Here is a 14,028-nt window from a genome sequence, read left to right as displayed (position 1 = left end):
TTATCAGGTCGATAAGAAGCACATTTTTAAACAATAACAAAAACAAGAAAGATGCAAATAAAATAGAGAATGGAAATGAGGAATGTGTCAATGAGACAACAACCCGACCAAAGAGCAGACAACAGCCGAAGTTCACTAATGGGTCTTCAATATTGTTCAATGCAGCGAGAAACTCCCACAACCGAAGTCGTCATTCAGCTGGCCCCAGAACAATTTTGTATACTAGTTCAGTGATAATGGACGTCATACTGAATATAATTTGATGATCTTAAAATGATGTTCAGGAAGAAACAGTATCCCTTACATACCATTAAACTAATTATAATCTTCGAAAAATCAATGTTACGAATATAACCCTGGCCTTACAACTTTTTTGGAGCTTTTTGTCCTCTTCGATCTTCAACTTTGTAGTTGTTATGGCTTTCAAACTGTTTTTTACATCTGAGCATAGTAACAAATGCCCTGTACCAAATCAGGAAAATGGCCATTGTTACATTATAGTTCGTTTCTATGTGTGTTACATTTCGGAGTCAAATTTCTCTTATTTTGATACGTTCCCTCAGTTTTTGTTTGTAACCCTGATTTGTTTTTTCTCTATCGATTTGTGAATTTTGAACAGCGGTATACTACTATTGTCTTTATTCATCAGATCGACAAGCAAATACATATGAAATGATTAATTTAAGGACTCGAAAAACAGTATAAAATTTAATTCAAGCAAAACCTAGTCAAAATTTATTGCCTCAATACACCCTCTGCATTTAAACTTTAGTGAATGATTGTTTCATAGGCAATTATACAACAAGTCATCACTTTCATACTGTTATATATATAATTCCTGAACGATGTTTTATTTGCAGATGGCGGAAGGTGGTGCAGTTTCGGGCAAATATCTAATGGTAGCAGCCATTGACTTTGGCACCTCTTATTCTGGTTATGCATATTCAACGCGGGAGGATTTTGAAACAGATCCAAACAAAATAATAGTTAATAATCCATACAATGCAGGAGCTATTGGTTTGATGTCTTTGAAAGAACCCACATGTATATTATTAGACGAAGAAAGAAAGTGTGTTGCATTCGGATATGATGCAGAAAATCAGTTTGTCGATCTTGCCAGCGACAACAAGCAGGACCGTTATTACTTTTTTCAAAGATTCAAAATGAAGCTTCACGAGGTATTACCGTATAGCGGTTTTATTTGGCGGGTGTAAAATTTCGCGATTTTCACTGAATAAGTTATACGAAATAATTTTGCGGTAATAATTTTGGCGAATACAAAACATATATCAATACATTTGCATGAACACTTTAAATTTTGTGGAATTTATTTTGGCGGTTTTGTTATATCCGCAAAAATAAGCGAAAATTTACACCCCGCAAAAATAACCCGCTAAACGTTATTATAATATGATATGTATTTTTTTTTAACTGATATTGATTGAAGTTTATCATATCTAGAACATATGACGAAGTTACAGGGGAGGTTATGACGATGCTAACGTAAATTAATATATAGCAGTTATCATTTTGTATATATAATGTTTTCATAATTTTTAAGTTGCAAGCGTTGAACAATTAGACCTCCGCGTAAACTATTTCACCGCAAGCGTCATAATATTTATCTAAATTTCAAAAGCAGGTACGAGATAAGATAATGTTGCGGAAAATGTTGGAGCTACGTCGTCGCATTTTAGCTATTGTATCTAGGGTTGATGTCAGTGCAAGACGTGAACGGGATATAGTTGTGTTTCTGCTTTTCATATTGCGATAGTTTATTTTGACCCGACTCACTTATATACTGTTACACTGAGATATTGTTAAACCTTAATAGTTGTTTTTGAATGACAATGACAGTTTGGTAGTTTTCCTTCACTATTCACATCAATGCGTACATATTAGTCACAAGTAAAGTCTCAAAAGTCTTTGGTTCAATCACATTTTGTTAATCAAAAGCTTTTGTTTATTAGAGTTTATTAAAATAAAAACGTAAATTCATTCGTCCATTCGACATTTATACATCTTTACCACTTGAGTTTACGTTTTAGTAACCTCTATTCTTCCGAGGGTGAAATAGTATTCTGTTGTAAATAAACTCAACATAGATACATGGATTCAAATTTTAGACCATTTTTTTCACCAGACGCGCGTTTCGTCTACAAAAGATTCATCAGTGACGCTCTAATAAAAAAAGTTTTAAAGGCCAAATAAAGTACTAAGTTGAAGAACATTGAGGACCAAAAATTCCTCTAGGTTTTGCCAAATACAGCTAAAGTAATCTAATCCTGAGGTAGAAAAGCCTTACTGTAGTAATTCAAAAATCCGAAGTTTTGATTATTTATAATAATGAACATATCAATGATAACTCAAATCAACACAGAAGTGCTGACTACTGGGCTGGTGATACCATCGGGGAAATAAATCTCCACCAGCAGTGGTATAGTTAACATTTATTATAAAAAATATTCAAAAATATTCAATCGATTGAAAAAAAATTTGTTCTCTATAAATACATGACTTTTTATTGTAGATTAAAATGAAAGTGAACTCTTCAAAACTAAAAGGAAGGCAATTTTCAAAGATAAAGAGCAAAAACATCATAATTACTGTTATTTGCCTTATTAATAACAAATGAGATCAGAACATTGTAATGGTGTATGTATAGACCCCTCTCACAAAACAAAGAAATAAAGGGGCAAAAGTGTGGGTAACATCCATTTATTATAAAATCTAATTTTCTAATCAAGACATTAAAACCAATGAGTAAAAATCAATGGCGGTTTATAGAAGAGAAAGTTTTTAAAAAAACAATAGATATTCACCAAGATAAAATTAAGTATCAGAAACGATTGTAAATCAAAATTAATTGATGAGGTTTTTTCATTTAAATTACAAATGATATACCTTTTAAGAAAACAATATTTATATCACATTGTGTTTATAAATGAATAAATACATAAGATTATATTCTACCGGAAACTGAAAAGATTTTCATGTTTTAATAACTTATCATTTCATGTTATGACAAAACTATCTCATTGTTCTTTCATTCCATTAATTCATTAAAATTACCACATCAATGAAAAACATCCCTTTGACTCATCAAGTCAGTATCTAAAGTGATTTAATATCAAATTAATACAATGAGAGTCTACTTTTGTCATATCACTCGAAGTTGCGAATATATTCTAAATTGGTCAGATAATACTTGGTCATTAATAGTTATTCCATGAGAACGCGGTGTGTCAGTGTAGGATCGACCCGATGGCCATTCATAAAATCAAGTTTAGAACGCCATAATCATTATGATATACTTTATTTTACTAAATAATATATACCCTATATGACCCCCCGAACACGATGTTTGAATATCAATCTATATCAACTCGCTCCACTAACCAAGTGGCCAACACAAAATCGCTACTTTCTAAAATATTGCCCCTCTCTTGTTTTCCAAATTGCCCCATTTAAGAAAAAGGATGACATCCGATTTAACAACTCGCCTCATTATTTCATTTGTATTTATAGGATTAAAATCCCACAGAGCCGGTCGTCACTTAGATAGTACTAGACTAGAGCGCTTTTTTTTTTAAATGGCACCAGTTGGTGGAAAAGTAGGGCGATTTGGTGTGGGGAGAGTTTTTTACCTCCTTTAAATACGCGGAATTACTAAGAGTTTTTATCCAGTCGTCCTGGTGTGGAGATATGCTTTGTTGGTTTATATGCTAAAGGTCTTGAGTTTAAACCCCAGTATGGACACTGGATTTTTTATACACAAATTTTGAAAGTGAGTCTTCTCCGCATGAATATTTCTAAGTCTTGTTGTGGATTTAGCACTCCCGCCAAAAAGTTACAGAACAAATGAAATCATGCAGAACAAGCAAATTCCAGCTGAGATGATCTGGTAGGGGTGATCCGGCTCAGATCACCCCCGGTAGAACAAAGGAACTTGGGTGTAATGTTTTATGTCTTGGGCTTTAAGTCGCCATAACAACATGACCATGTATTGTTTAACCTATGAAACGAAACTTGCAATCGTCAAAAACATTTTTAGATCCAACGACTAATTTGCAGAACATTTTCAAATCAATGCGTTTCAAACTTATTGCCAGCTATTTAATTTAGTTTGAAACACAGAATTTTAAAAGAAAATACAATGAAATCTTACCCTTCTGGTCATCCATGCGTAGTTACTTAGTACACATATATAGTATGTACTATGCAAATTAAAAGGATAATTAAAGCAATGTGATTGGATGAGATGTTGTTGGTATGAGCTAAATTGGATAGTCTTTGAAAAGGTATACACTATGAAATGTTGGAGCTCAGGGCACGGTCCTAAATTTCATATTTTGATACATTTTAATACACTAACATACACCTGTTTAATTTGGTAAGCAAAAAGTAAAAACACAAAAATACCGAACTCCAAGGAAAATTCAAAAAGGAAAATCAAAAATCAAAAGGCAAAATCAAAAGTCCAAACACATCAAACGAATGGATAACAACTGTTATATTCCTGACTTGGTACAGGCATTTTCTAATGTACAAAATGGTGGATTGCACCTGGTTTTATAGCTAGCTAAACCTCTCACTTGTATGACAGTCGCATCAAATTCCATTACATTGTCAACGATGTATGAACAAAACAAACATACTCAAAGAGTAAAAATGTCAAAAATAAGGGTACAGCAGTCAATATTGTGTTATCATCTTAATATCACTATAAAAACAACAAATGTAACGAAGAATCACAAAAAGGCATACATCAAATTTAACATACTCATTTTGCTTTTCTTGTACCACTTAATTTATGTATATAAAGTCTACCCGTAAAGGAAAGAAGGTTATCATTGCTGGTGTAAAAATTCGCGTTTCAAATTCGTACAGGTAGACATAAAAATAATTTTGTCGTTAAAAGTATGAACAAAACAAACATACTTGCATCACTATAAAAACAACAAATGTAACGAAGAATCACAAAAAGGCATACATCAAATTTAACATACTCATTTTGCTTTTCTTGTACCACTTAATTTATGTATATAAAGTCTACCCGTAAAGGAAAGAAGGTTTTCATTGCTGGTATAAAAATGCGCGTTTGAAATTCGTACAGGTAGACATAAAAACAATTTTGTCGTTAAAAGTATGAACAAAACAAACATACTTGCAACACTATAAAAACAACAAATGTTAACGAAGAAGCACAAAAAGGCATACATCAAATTTAATATACTCATTTTGCTTTTCTTATACCACTTAATTTATCTACATAAAGTCTACCCGGAAAGAATAGAAGGTTTTCATTGCTGGTGTAAAATTGCGCGTTTGAAATTCGCACAGGTAGACATACAAATAATTTTGTCGTTCAAAGTATGAAGGTTTACATACATACATAGTCACATAAAGTTGATATAACAAACAACAGACTCAACAGTAAATGTAATAATATTGAATAAATAAGGTGTAGTTCAAAGTATGACGGGATACATACGTACAGTATCACGTCAAATGTATGAAATAAAAAACAGACTTAACAGAAATTTAAAGTATTTTATTGAATAAATAATTTTATCATTCATAGTATGTCAAAATCCATAAGTAAGAGTAATTTAAGTAAATGAAATAATTTTGTCGTTCAAAGCATGATGTTTTTATATAACCACAGAGTCAATTCAAAAGAATATCTCAAAAATTTAACAAGCAATATTAATAAAGACTAATAAAATAATACTATAACGCGTTATTAAGATGATAACCAACGTCAGTACGGAAAATCTATACTTCAAGACCATCTTATATTGTTTTTGAAGTTGATACGGAATATTTATCAACAAGTTCTGGGTATCTTCCGATGAACTTTTTTAGAAAAAGGACGAGACGTTCTTTGACATACCCCTGGTTCATCAACTTTCTGCTCAGACACTGGTGACGTTGTACAAAGTTTGAATAGGAGTTGCAAGCTCTTGAATACCTAATAAGTTTGGAAATGTATATTCCATATGCAGGTGAAGTTGGTATATTACTACTAAGGTGGGGGAAATTGATAATTTCAAAATTGAAATCGTCTCGTTTATCATAGATTCTGGTACTGAGATGACTGTGTATGCCAAATTCGAGGTATAAGTCTAAAAATGAGGCGGAGGAAGCCGTGTCTGTGGTCTCTTTAATTTCTAGTTCTGGTGGGTATATTAATGGAACCCAATCAGAAAAGTTCGGATTGTTAATGGAAAGAACATCATCAATATACTAGTATCTGAAAGTGAAATTAAATAACCTGGCTTCTTTGATCTTCTTGTTTTTAACAAGTGTCTGAAGGAACTCCGATTCATATGAAAATAAGACGAGATCGGCAAGGAGAGGCGCACAATTCGTTCCCATAGGAAAGCCGACAATTAGTTGAAAAATTCTACCTCCAAATTCAACAAATATATTGTCAATAAGAAACTCTAGCATACTGATAACTTGTTCCTCTGTGCAGTATGTTTTACCCTTTTGTTCCTTATTAACAAAATATGCCTTATGGTATCCCAACGTGATAAATTTATAGCGTATGCTACCATTTTTATGATGAAAAGCATTGTGGATTATTTCTTTTAGACGATTTTTCAATTTCACATGGGGAATGGTTGTATACAAGGTTGAAAAATCAAAAGTTTTAATAGAACTAATTTCAGAAAAAGATCGAGATTTAAAATTATCCAGAAGTTCTTTAGAGTTTTTAAGAATCCACATATGATTAATACCACTGCGTGAGTAAACAGTTTCACAGTATATCTGAAGTCCCTCTTTAACTGCTGACAGAATTTTAGTCAATCTTATGGACAATACTTTAGTAGAACAAGCAGATGAGCCAGCAATGTACCGTTGATTGTACGGAATTTTGTGTGAAGTTTAGGTATCCAATACAAACAAGGTAAGTCCTCCGATTTGTTGTTCAATGTAATGTTCATAGAAGCAATGAAGGACTTATGATTCGCTAAAATTAATGAATTTAATTAATCATAAATACGGATGCGTCATGTGATCTAAACTCAGATTGCAATGTATCAATGAACTGCGTTTCCAGGCCCTAATTGTTAAGTATAACAGTTGGATGTCTTTTTAATACTTTACAAATATCATCATTGGGATACATTGTACTGGCCGAGGTAAATATATATATATGTGTATGGAAAATTTAATGGGTAGGTATATATGCTAACATCGACACATATTTCAGTAGATGATTTGTTTACAGATTCACGTTGCAACTATTGATGATTTTATCAGCAAATTGTGAACACTTCATATCAAATAAATGAAAAGGGATTATTATAATTCGAAATATATTTGATATTAAAATCATCTTATAAACCAATTTGAATTTCTTTTTTTTCTAAAACTCCTGGAGGATCTAAATCTGTCGGCCCAAAACATCGTCCTGGAAATACATGAAATATTCGTCAATGGACAAACAAGAAACAACAATCAATTTTGATTTTTCTAAACGTTCTCAAAGCTCTACAGTTCGGTTGATTTGTAAGAAGTCCCTTATGTCAAAACAAAACAAAAAAACATCCACGTATGCAATGCAAGCAATGTCGGTAGCTTAAATAAATGTGTTCCAGAGGTTCTGCGTCTGGTATGTATTTGGCATTTAAATTATTGTGAAGTGCCAACACTGTGAACATTTAATGTCCCCCACGTAGTTGCTTCCTATTTTCTACGGTCGACTTAAAAGTATTTAGTGCAGATATTTCACAAAGAATCGGTATCTAAGTATTATGTGTGCATATCTCCTGACTTCTTGTATGAATGTAAAAAAATGATAACACCATGACGGTTAAAAAGACCAAGTCAAACAACATGTAACCCTTAAGACTGAGCAAAACAAAATATTGTATGTAATTCAAGTCTCATTTCCGGGCTAAGTGTTCATATTCCCCGAGCCATACTCAAGGTAATATAAACCCTAAGCCTGGAATGTCAAATTATATACGCTGTCTTATACATAAATTACCAATATATTACGGATAACCTGTGCATAAATGTTTTATTTATTAAAGATTGACAATGCGGAATATATGTTCATTACCATGTTTATTTTTCTGAAGGTTTTGTGTAATTATGTATAATAATTGCGTTTTGGCGGTTCAAATTGGGGTAAACACGTTGTATATACACCAGCTGTTTTCTGATATGTACCGACATCTCTGTGATGTTATATAATCACAAAACTGGACACATTTGTAATCATGTGAAAATTTATAAGTGCGAAGAAAACAGAAATACCTGAATTATGAACAAAAAGCATTTTGCAAGCTGAAAACTGCAAATAAAAAGAATAATGATAACGTTTACATATGGTGTGTCGAGAGAATGTCGACAACTTAAATCAGATATTGCAATTCAGTGATTTTGTTTTTATTTTCAAAATATATACCATATTATAATACGTTATCAATTCATTTTATAGGGATTTCTATACGAAGAGCTATTTGGAGATTTGTTCGAGCTTTTAAACAGCATGATGGCTCTTTATTCTTTATTGAATGGATTGATTAATAGAGGTAGTAACACTCAGTATCGGCAGGTACGTTTTTATCATTTAGACAACATCTACACACACGCTTCATTCTACTAGTAATACTAGTAGTATGCCTTTATAGATTTTCCCTAACATTAATGTAGCGACCTTTTTGTTTTACAGAATTAGATATTTAGATACTAGAATAGATCTTGAGACACAATAACATTTCAAATTATATCGAGTGCGTCCAATTCCAAATTGTGACATTTTAACTGCGTGTGGATTTGAATGACGAATAAAGCATGCATTACATAAGATTTTTTTCCTGTAGTCTCGGTTTTCATTGCATCCCCTAAACTTAAGTACTTTACAAAGATGTTTCTAAAAACAATTAAACTGTGTAATCATATAGGAATATTCAGGAAATTTTCTGTTTTATGTTAAGCATGAATAAAATACGGTGACCTCAATGTATTTTATAAGGGTTATTACAATGTATCTCATATTTTATTTCAAATTGTTATCCTATATTGTATCGCCTGTACACATAATAGTGCTTTTTTACTGAATAGTTTGTTCAGAATATGTCATATTGTTACACAAACGGGTTTGTTCAGAATATGTCATATTGTTACACAAACGGGTTTCCCAGCATTTGTTTTTTCCCCTTTATCCTGACAATTTTTTTACATAAATTATCATCCTGCCTGAACATAATGTTTTGTCGACGGTCAAAAATTAAATTAACAGAGATGTGGTAATTTACTTGTAGATAATTTCTCCTTCTATGACTGCCACTGAGATTGGAGGAAAAGAAATTCCAGCAATAGACGTGTTTGCTTTATCAATTAAGGCATTGATGGAAAAAGTAATTGAAGTATGTAGAAGACAAGGAGCTGATTTCATCAAAATCGAAGATATAAAATGGGTATTGACAGTGCCAGCAATTTGGAGTGAGAAAGCGAAACGCTTCATGAGGCAAAGCGCAGAAAAGGTAATAGAGATAATCAACTACTATTACTATGAACACTATTAAGTATTGCATGTCCTTATCTTCGGCTATTCATCTTAAATATGTATCATATACATATTTTGTATACACATATTCTACTGTGGATTCATTAATTTTCGTGGGTATCAAATTTGGTGGATTGAGAAAAACTCGCATTTTCTTTGATATTTTATTTCGTCACTTTGCCAAAGTCTGCATGCAAACATAAAGAAAATGTGAAATTTGTTCAACATTTCAGTTTGTCATTTTTCTTGTATCTACGAAATCCACGAAAATTGGTACCCAACGAATAATAACTAATCCTTAGGTTTTTTTTTTGCAATGACAAGAAGCATACTGAGTAAAGATATGATAATTAAAATAACTATCAGACAATTAAAAATATAATACCATTTTGTCATAAACTTATAGGCAGGGATTCCTGAGGAAAATCTTTTGATTGCATTAGAACCAGAATGTGCATCCGTTTATTGTCAGTATTTAAAAACAGAACATATGGTCGGAGCAGAAGGAGGTTTTAAAGCATCCTCACCAAACAGTAAATACATGGTTGTTGATTTAGGAGGTTAGTTGAAATACATTCATAATTATCATATTGTACATGTGTAAGCAGTACCGTTATTTACTTTCAATATTGCAACTTTTTTTATAGTCAGATAAAATTTACATATTTGTTAAGAAGTCTATGATTTAGTTGTAATCCAATCCCGCATACCTAACAAATGTTAAAAGGGCTCTGTCACTAACATGAACATTACACTTTTTAAAAAGTTACAATAAAAGGGCAAAGAAGATAAAACAATAAAAGTGATATTCAATCATAGACAAACTGCATATTTAGTGAATTTAAAACAAAAAGTTTATCCTCTGTTCAATGTTTATGTTACAGTTAAATGACATGAGGCCATTTATCAATTAAATGTTTTTACCTAACTTTTATGGTAAATAGATCATATTAGGATAGTCAAATAGATTATGACGAACACAATGATTGATTGATGCATTTATATATATCTTTGATTTAAATATCCTGGTTATTTCTTACAATTATTTTAAACCTTAATTTGACATTCTTTCATATAACTGATCCAGTCTTTGATTACGATATTCTGTGTTTTTTGGTAACATATTGATTGTTCGTTGGTGTTTAGTGCCACTTTTGGCAAGCTTGGCTATGGTGAATTTTGACGAACTTAAGTGTTTGGCTTCTGGTTTCTTTAACTGACAATTGTTTGGATATAACAATAAGGACAAAGTGTGCATTGCACAAAACAACAGTAAAACAATGTCATCGAAAATAAAATACACTATTGCAATAATGCTTACGATTTACTTAGTTTCGAATTCAGGTTTAGAGAGACTTTCGTATTTTATATATTCTTATTCTAATCTTATGTAAAAAGTTTTGGGAATACTCTTGTATATTTCAGGTGGAACAGCGGATATAGCGGTGCATGAAAAAATGGAAGGCCATCATCTTAAAGAGCTATGCCGTGCAACCGGTGGAGCATGTGGTGGAACGTCGGTGGATGACGAGTTTTTGCTATTTCTACAAGAAATATTTGAAAGTGAAGTAATCAAGCAATTTAAAATCGATGACCCTGAATCATTCTTGTTGCTCTTGAGAAGTTTTGAGTCAGCAAAGAGAAAAATACAGCCAAATACAACAAGGAAGGTTAGTATTCACTTGCCATATGTTCCCTTGTCCAAACTTTGCGAGGATTATCACCAACAGAAAGTAGAAGAAGTCATTAATAGCTCCAGTTTACACCATGTTGTCGTTTTTAAAAACGGACATCTACGAATAGACGCCGACTATTTCAAAAGTTTTTTCAATAAAACATTGAAAAAGCTTGAATCTGTGATGCAAAAGGTTTTTGAGGATACTCGTGTTCAAGGCGTAGAAAATATTATTCTAGTTGGTGGTTTTGCTGAATGTGAACTGGTTCAAAAGACAATCAGAAGCTGCTTTCCTTCAAAACGTGTGATAATACCATACGAATGCGGATTAGCTGTTTTGAAAGGAGCCGTAATGTACGGACACAAACCGTCGTACATTTCGGCACGAGTTATTGCGTTTACTTATGGTGTATGTGTAGCTAAGCCTTATGACAAAAGAATTCATGATCGAAATCATCTTACAATGATCAATGGGAAGGAATACAGTAAAGGTCTTTTCCACAAAACAGTGGAACGGGAAACAGATTTAGAGATTGGCACAAAGATAGTTTTGAAATTTATCACATCTCAGCCTTTTCAAAAATACATCAAAATTAAGTTATATATGTCTAAAAGTAAGAGTCCAGTGTATGTAGATGAAGAAGATTGTTCCTATGTTGGTAGGTCAATCTTGACGGTAAATCATCCAACAAGAGAAGCACAGCATGTGTCCGTTATCTTTACCTTTGGCGATACAGAAATCAAATTAGAAATGGCGAAAAATGATACTGGTGATAAATATGAAGGTTCGCTCGACCTTCTATCTGAAGACCATTCCGATGAACAGTTAGAGGGTGACATTATCCCAGATATTCTGCTAATAGACAACTAAGTTTTCTTATGCATGAAATATTAAACAAACTGTAAATATGCTTATTCAAGAGAATTAAATTCAGGAAATATAAACTTCGAACAATGACAGATCTAAATGTAATGGTGTATTGTGGATGAATGCAGGTAAAGCGTTTTTGGACGATCGTAGTAGAACGTCTTAAATGAAGATTGTTTTGCCTAATTTAAAACTTCATATTTTCACATTTGCATAAATATTTCCATCCACTTGATTAGACGTGTTTACAAGATGATTATCAACCGTCGTGGAAGTAAATTATACAGTTTGAACCGAAGGGAAATGATCAGTAATCGATCTAGATCCAGTTACTTGTTACATGAATTTCATTAAATTAATTCTTTTATTCCCGTGTGTATCACAATGTCTTTCATGATAATGTGTATATCCCTTAAATATGCATGTATTTTTCCTTATACCAACACTTTTGAAATTAATATTTTCAAATGAAATGTGTATTTTTATCAATATTAATGCACAACATTTCAGTAAGTCATTTATGCCCGCGTCACACTGTCCCGATTTTCATATACGATGGACACCCGAATGCGAAAATTATACGTTCGTACGAAGTTGGTCCCGATTTCGTTTAAATACCAAAAAGTGCCCGAAGCAAGTACGATGAATAACGAAGTCTATACAATGGTGCTGAAATTATATACGATAGCAAAAGATGGACGGACGAAGCTTAACCGAAGACGGATATTTAAGCTTCATAACTGATCCGAAGCCTACACGATGGATCACGAAGGCTACACGATGGATTACGAAGGCTACACGATGGGTTATAATGATGGCGCGATGGTCTAAAAGACATGGTGTACAGCTTACGATGCATTTAAATGATATGTCCCTTTAATTCAAAAAGAGCTCTTTCCAGGTGAATATCATAATAATATAAGCAACAAATGTGGCAAAATATGACATAGAAAAAACAAAATGGTTATGGAGTAAACATTCGTGTGACAACTGAGACGATACATAAAAAATCAGAATAATGAAGAAAAAGTTGGTTTCCCTATATACGTGTACCTGCAGTGTCGGTGTTCGAGGCGCGTTTATGATTTTCATTATGTTACTTGATATGAAAAATTGACAAAAAATAATAATTTACTTGCAAAAGTAAATCCTGAGCCTGTAATAGCTGCTCTTCTTGTTCCATTTGAATTAATAGAAACAACGCTGTCGCCTTTCTTGTTCTCATAGAATCATACGATATGAGGTCCATGTTTTATGAACGTCTTTCTTAACTGTCGTATTAGACTGACCAGTGCATATCGCGCATGGGACCATTGCGCATGGCACTTTAAATGTATGTTAGCGCGAAAAATTAACTTACATTTAGCTGGATTTATTGTCTTCGTAGTACCATCTTATCGCCTTCGTAATTTTATTCGATGGCAACACGACGGGATTACGAGGTCTTCACCAAGTCGTGTTGCCATCGTAAGACCTTCGGGTAGCTTCGTGATTCATTCGTGTAGACATCGTAATGTCAAAACTGCACGATGGAAACGATGGAAACACGAATGCAATACGATGTTCAAAGATGCATTCCCGGCGACATTACGACGGTGAGGATGGTGATACGAACTCAATACGAACCCTCAAAATCGGACGCACCTTCGGGGATTATTTAACATGTTAAAAAATTTAGAACCCTTCCCGAAGTTGTCCCCCAAGGTTAGAAAAAGTGACAGATGGTTCTCCGATAGTTAAAGATGGCACTACGAATAGCCCGATCTGGATACGATCAGTCCCGATTTTGAAAATTTCCATAATTGTGTTTCCATCGGGGTAAAAATCGGGACAGTGTGACGCGGGCATAACAAAACACACCTGATTTCTCAACGTGAATACAAACAACATCAAATTAACGTTATTTCAAATACGAACTACTTTGGAAATATTAACTTTAATCTTCGAATTTCTCAA

The 14,028-nt window shown here is 32.9% G+C and overlaps 1 protein-coding gene across 1 annotated transcript; it reads left to right on the top strand.

The window, feature by feature from the left end:
• Positions 1–864: 864 nt before the first annotated feature.
• LOC134686224 (heat shock 70 kDa protein 12A-like) lies at positions 865–12,892 on the top strand. The gene is made up of 5 exons (XM_063545903.1): positions 865–1,178; positions 8,459–8,575; positions 9,285–9,506; positions 9,936–10,089; positions 10,955–12,892. Exons 1-5 carry the CDS (start codon positions 897–899, stop codon positions 12,073–12,075), a joined length of 1,896 nt encoding a protein of 631 aa, XP_063401973.1. The 5' UTR covers positions 865–896; the 3' UTR covers positions 12,076–12,892.
• The last annotated feature ends 1,136 nt before the right edge of the window (positions 12,893–14,028 follow it).

The sequence above is a fragment of the Mytilus trossulus genome, chromosome 10, assembly GCF_036588685.1.
Source record: "Mytilus trossulus isolate FHL-02 chromosome 10, PNRI_Mtr1.1.1.hap1, whole genome shotgun sequence".
In the NCBI taxonomy this organism is placed as follows: Eukaryota; Metazoa; Mollusca; class Bivalvia; order Mytilida; family Mytilidae; genus Mytilus; species Mytilus trossulus.
Note: the sequence above shows the minus strand (reverse complement) of the source record. Positions and strands in the feature narration are given on the sequence as shown.

Excerpts from the sequence above, each read along its gene's own strand:
- LOC134686224 (XM_063545903.1), top strand. The coding sequence starts at position 897 with ATGGTAGCAGCCATTGACTTTGGCACCTCTTATTCTGGTTATGCATAT. Across the intron at positions 9,507-9,935 it reads TGAGGCAAAGCGCAGAAAAG|GCAGGGATTCCTGAGGAAAA; the intron begins GTAATAGAGATA and ends ATAAACTTATAG. Across the intron at positions 10,090-10,954 it reads CATGGTTGTTGATTTAGGAG|GTGGAACAGCGGATATAGCG; the intron begins GTTAGTTGAAAT and ends TGTATATTTCAG.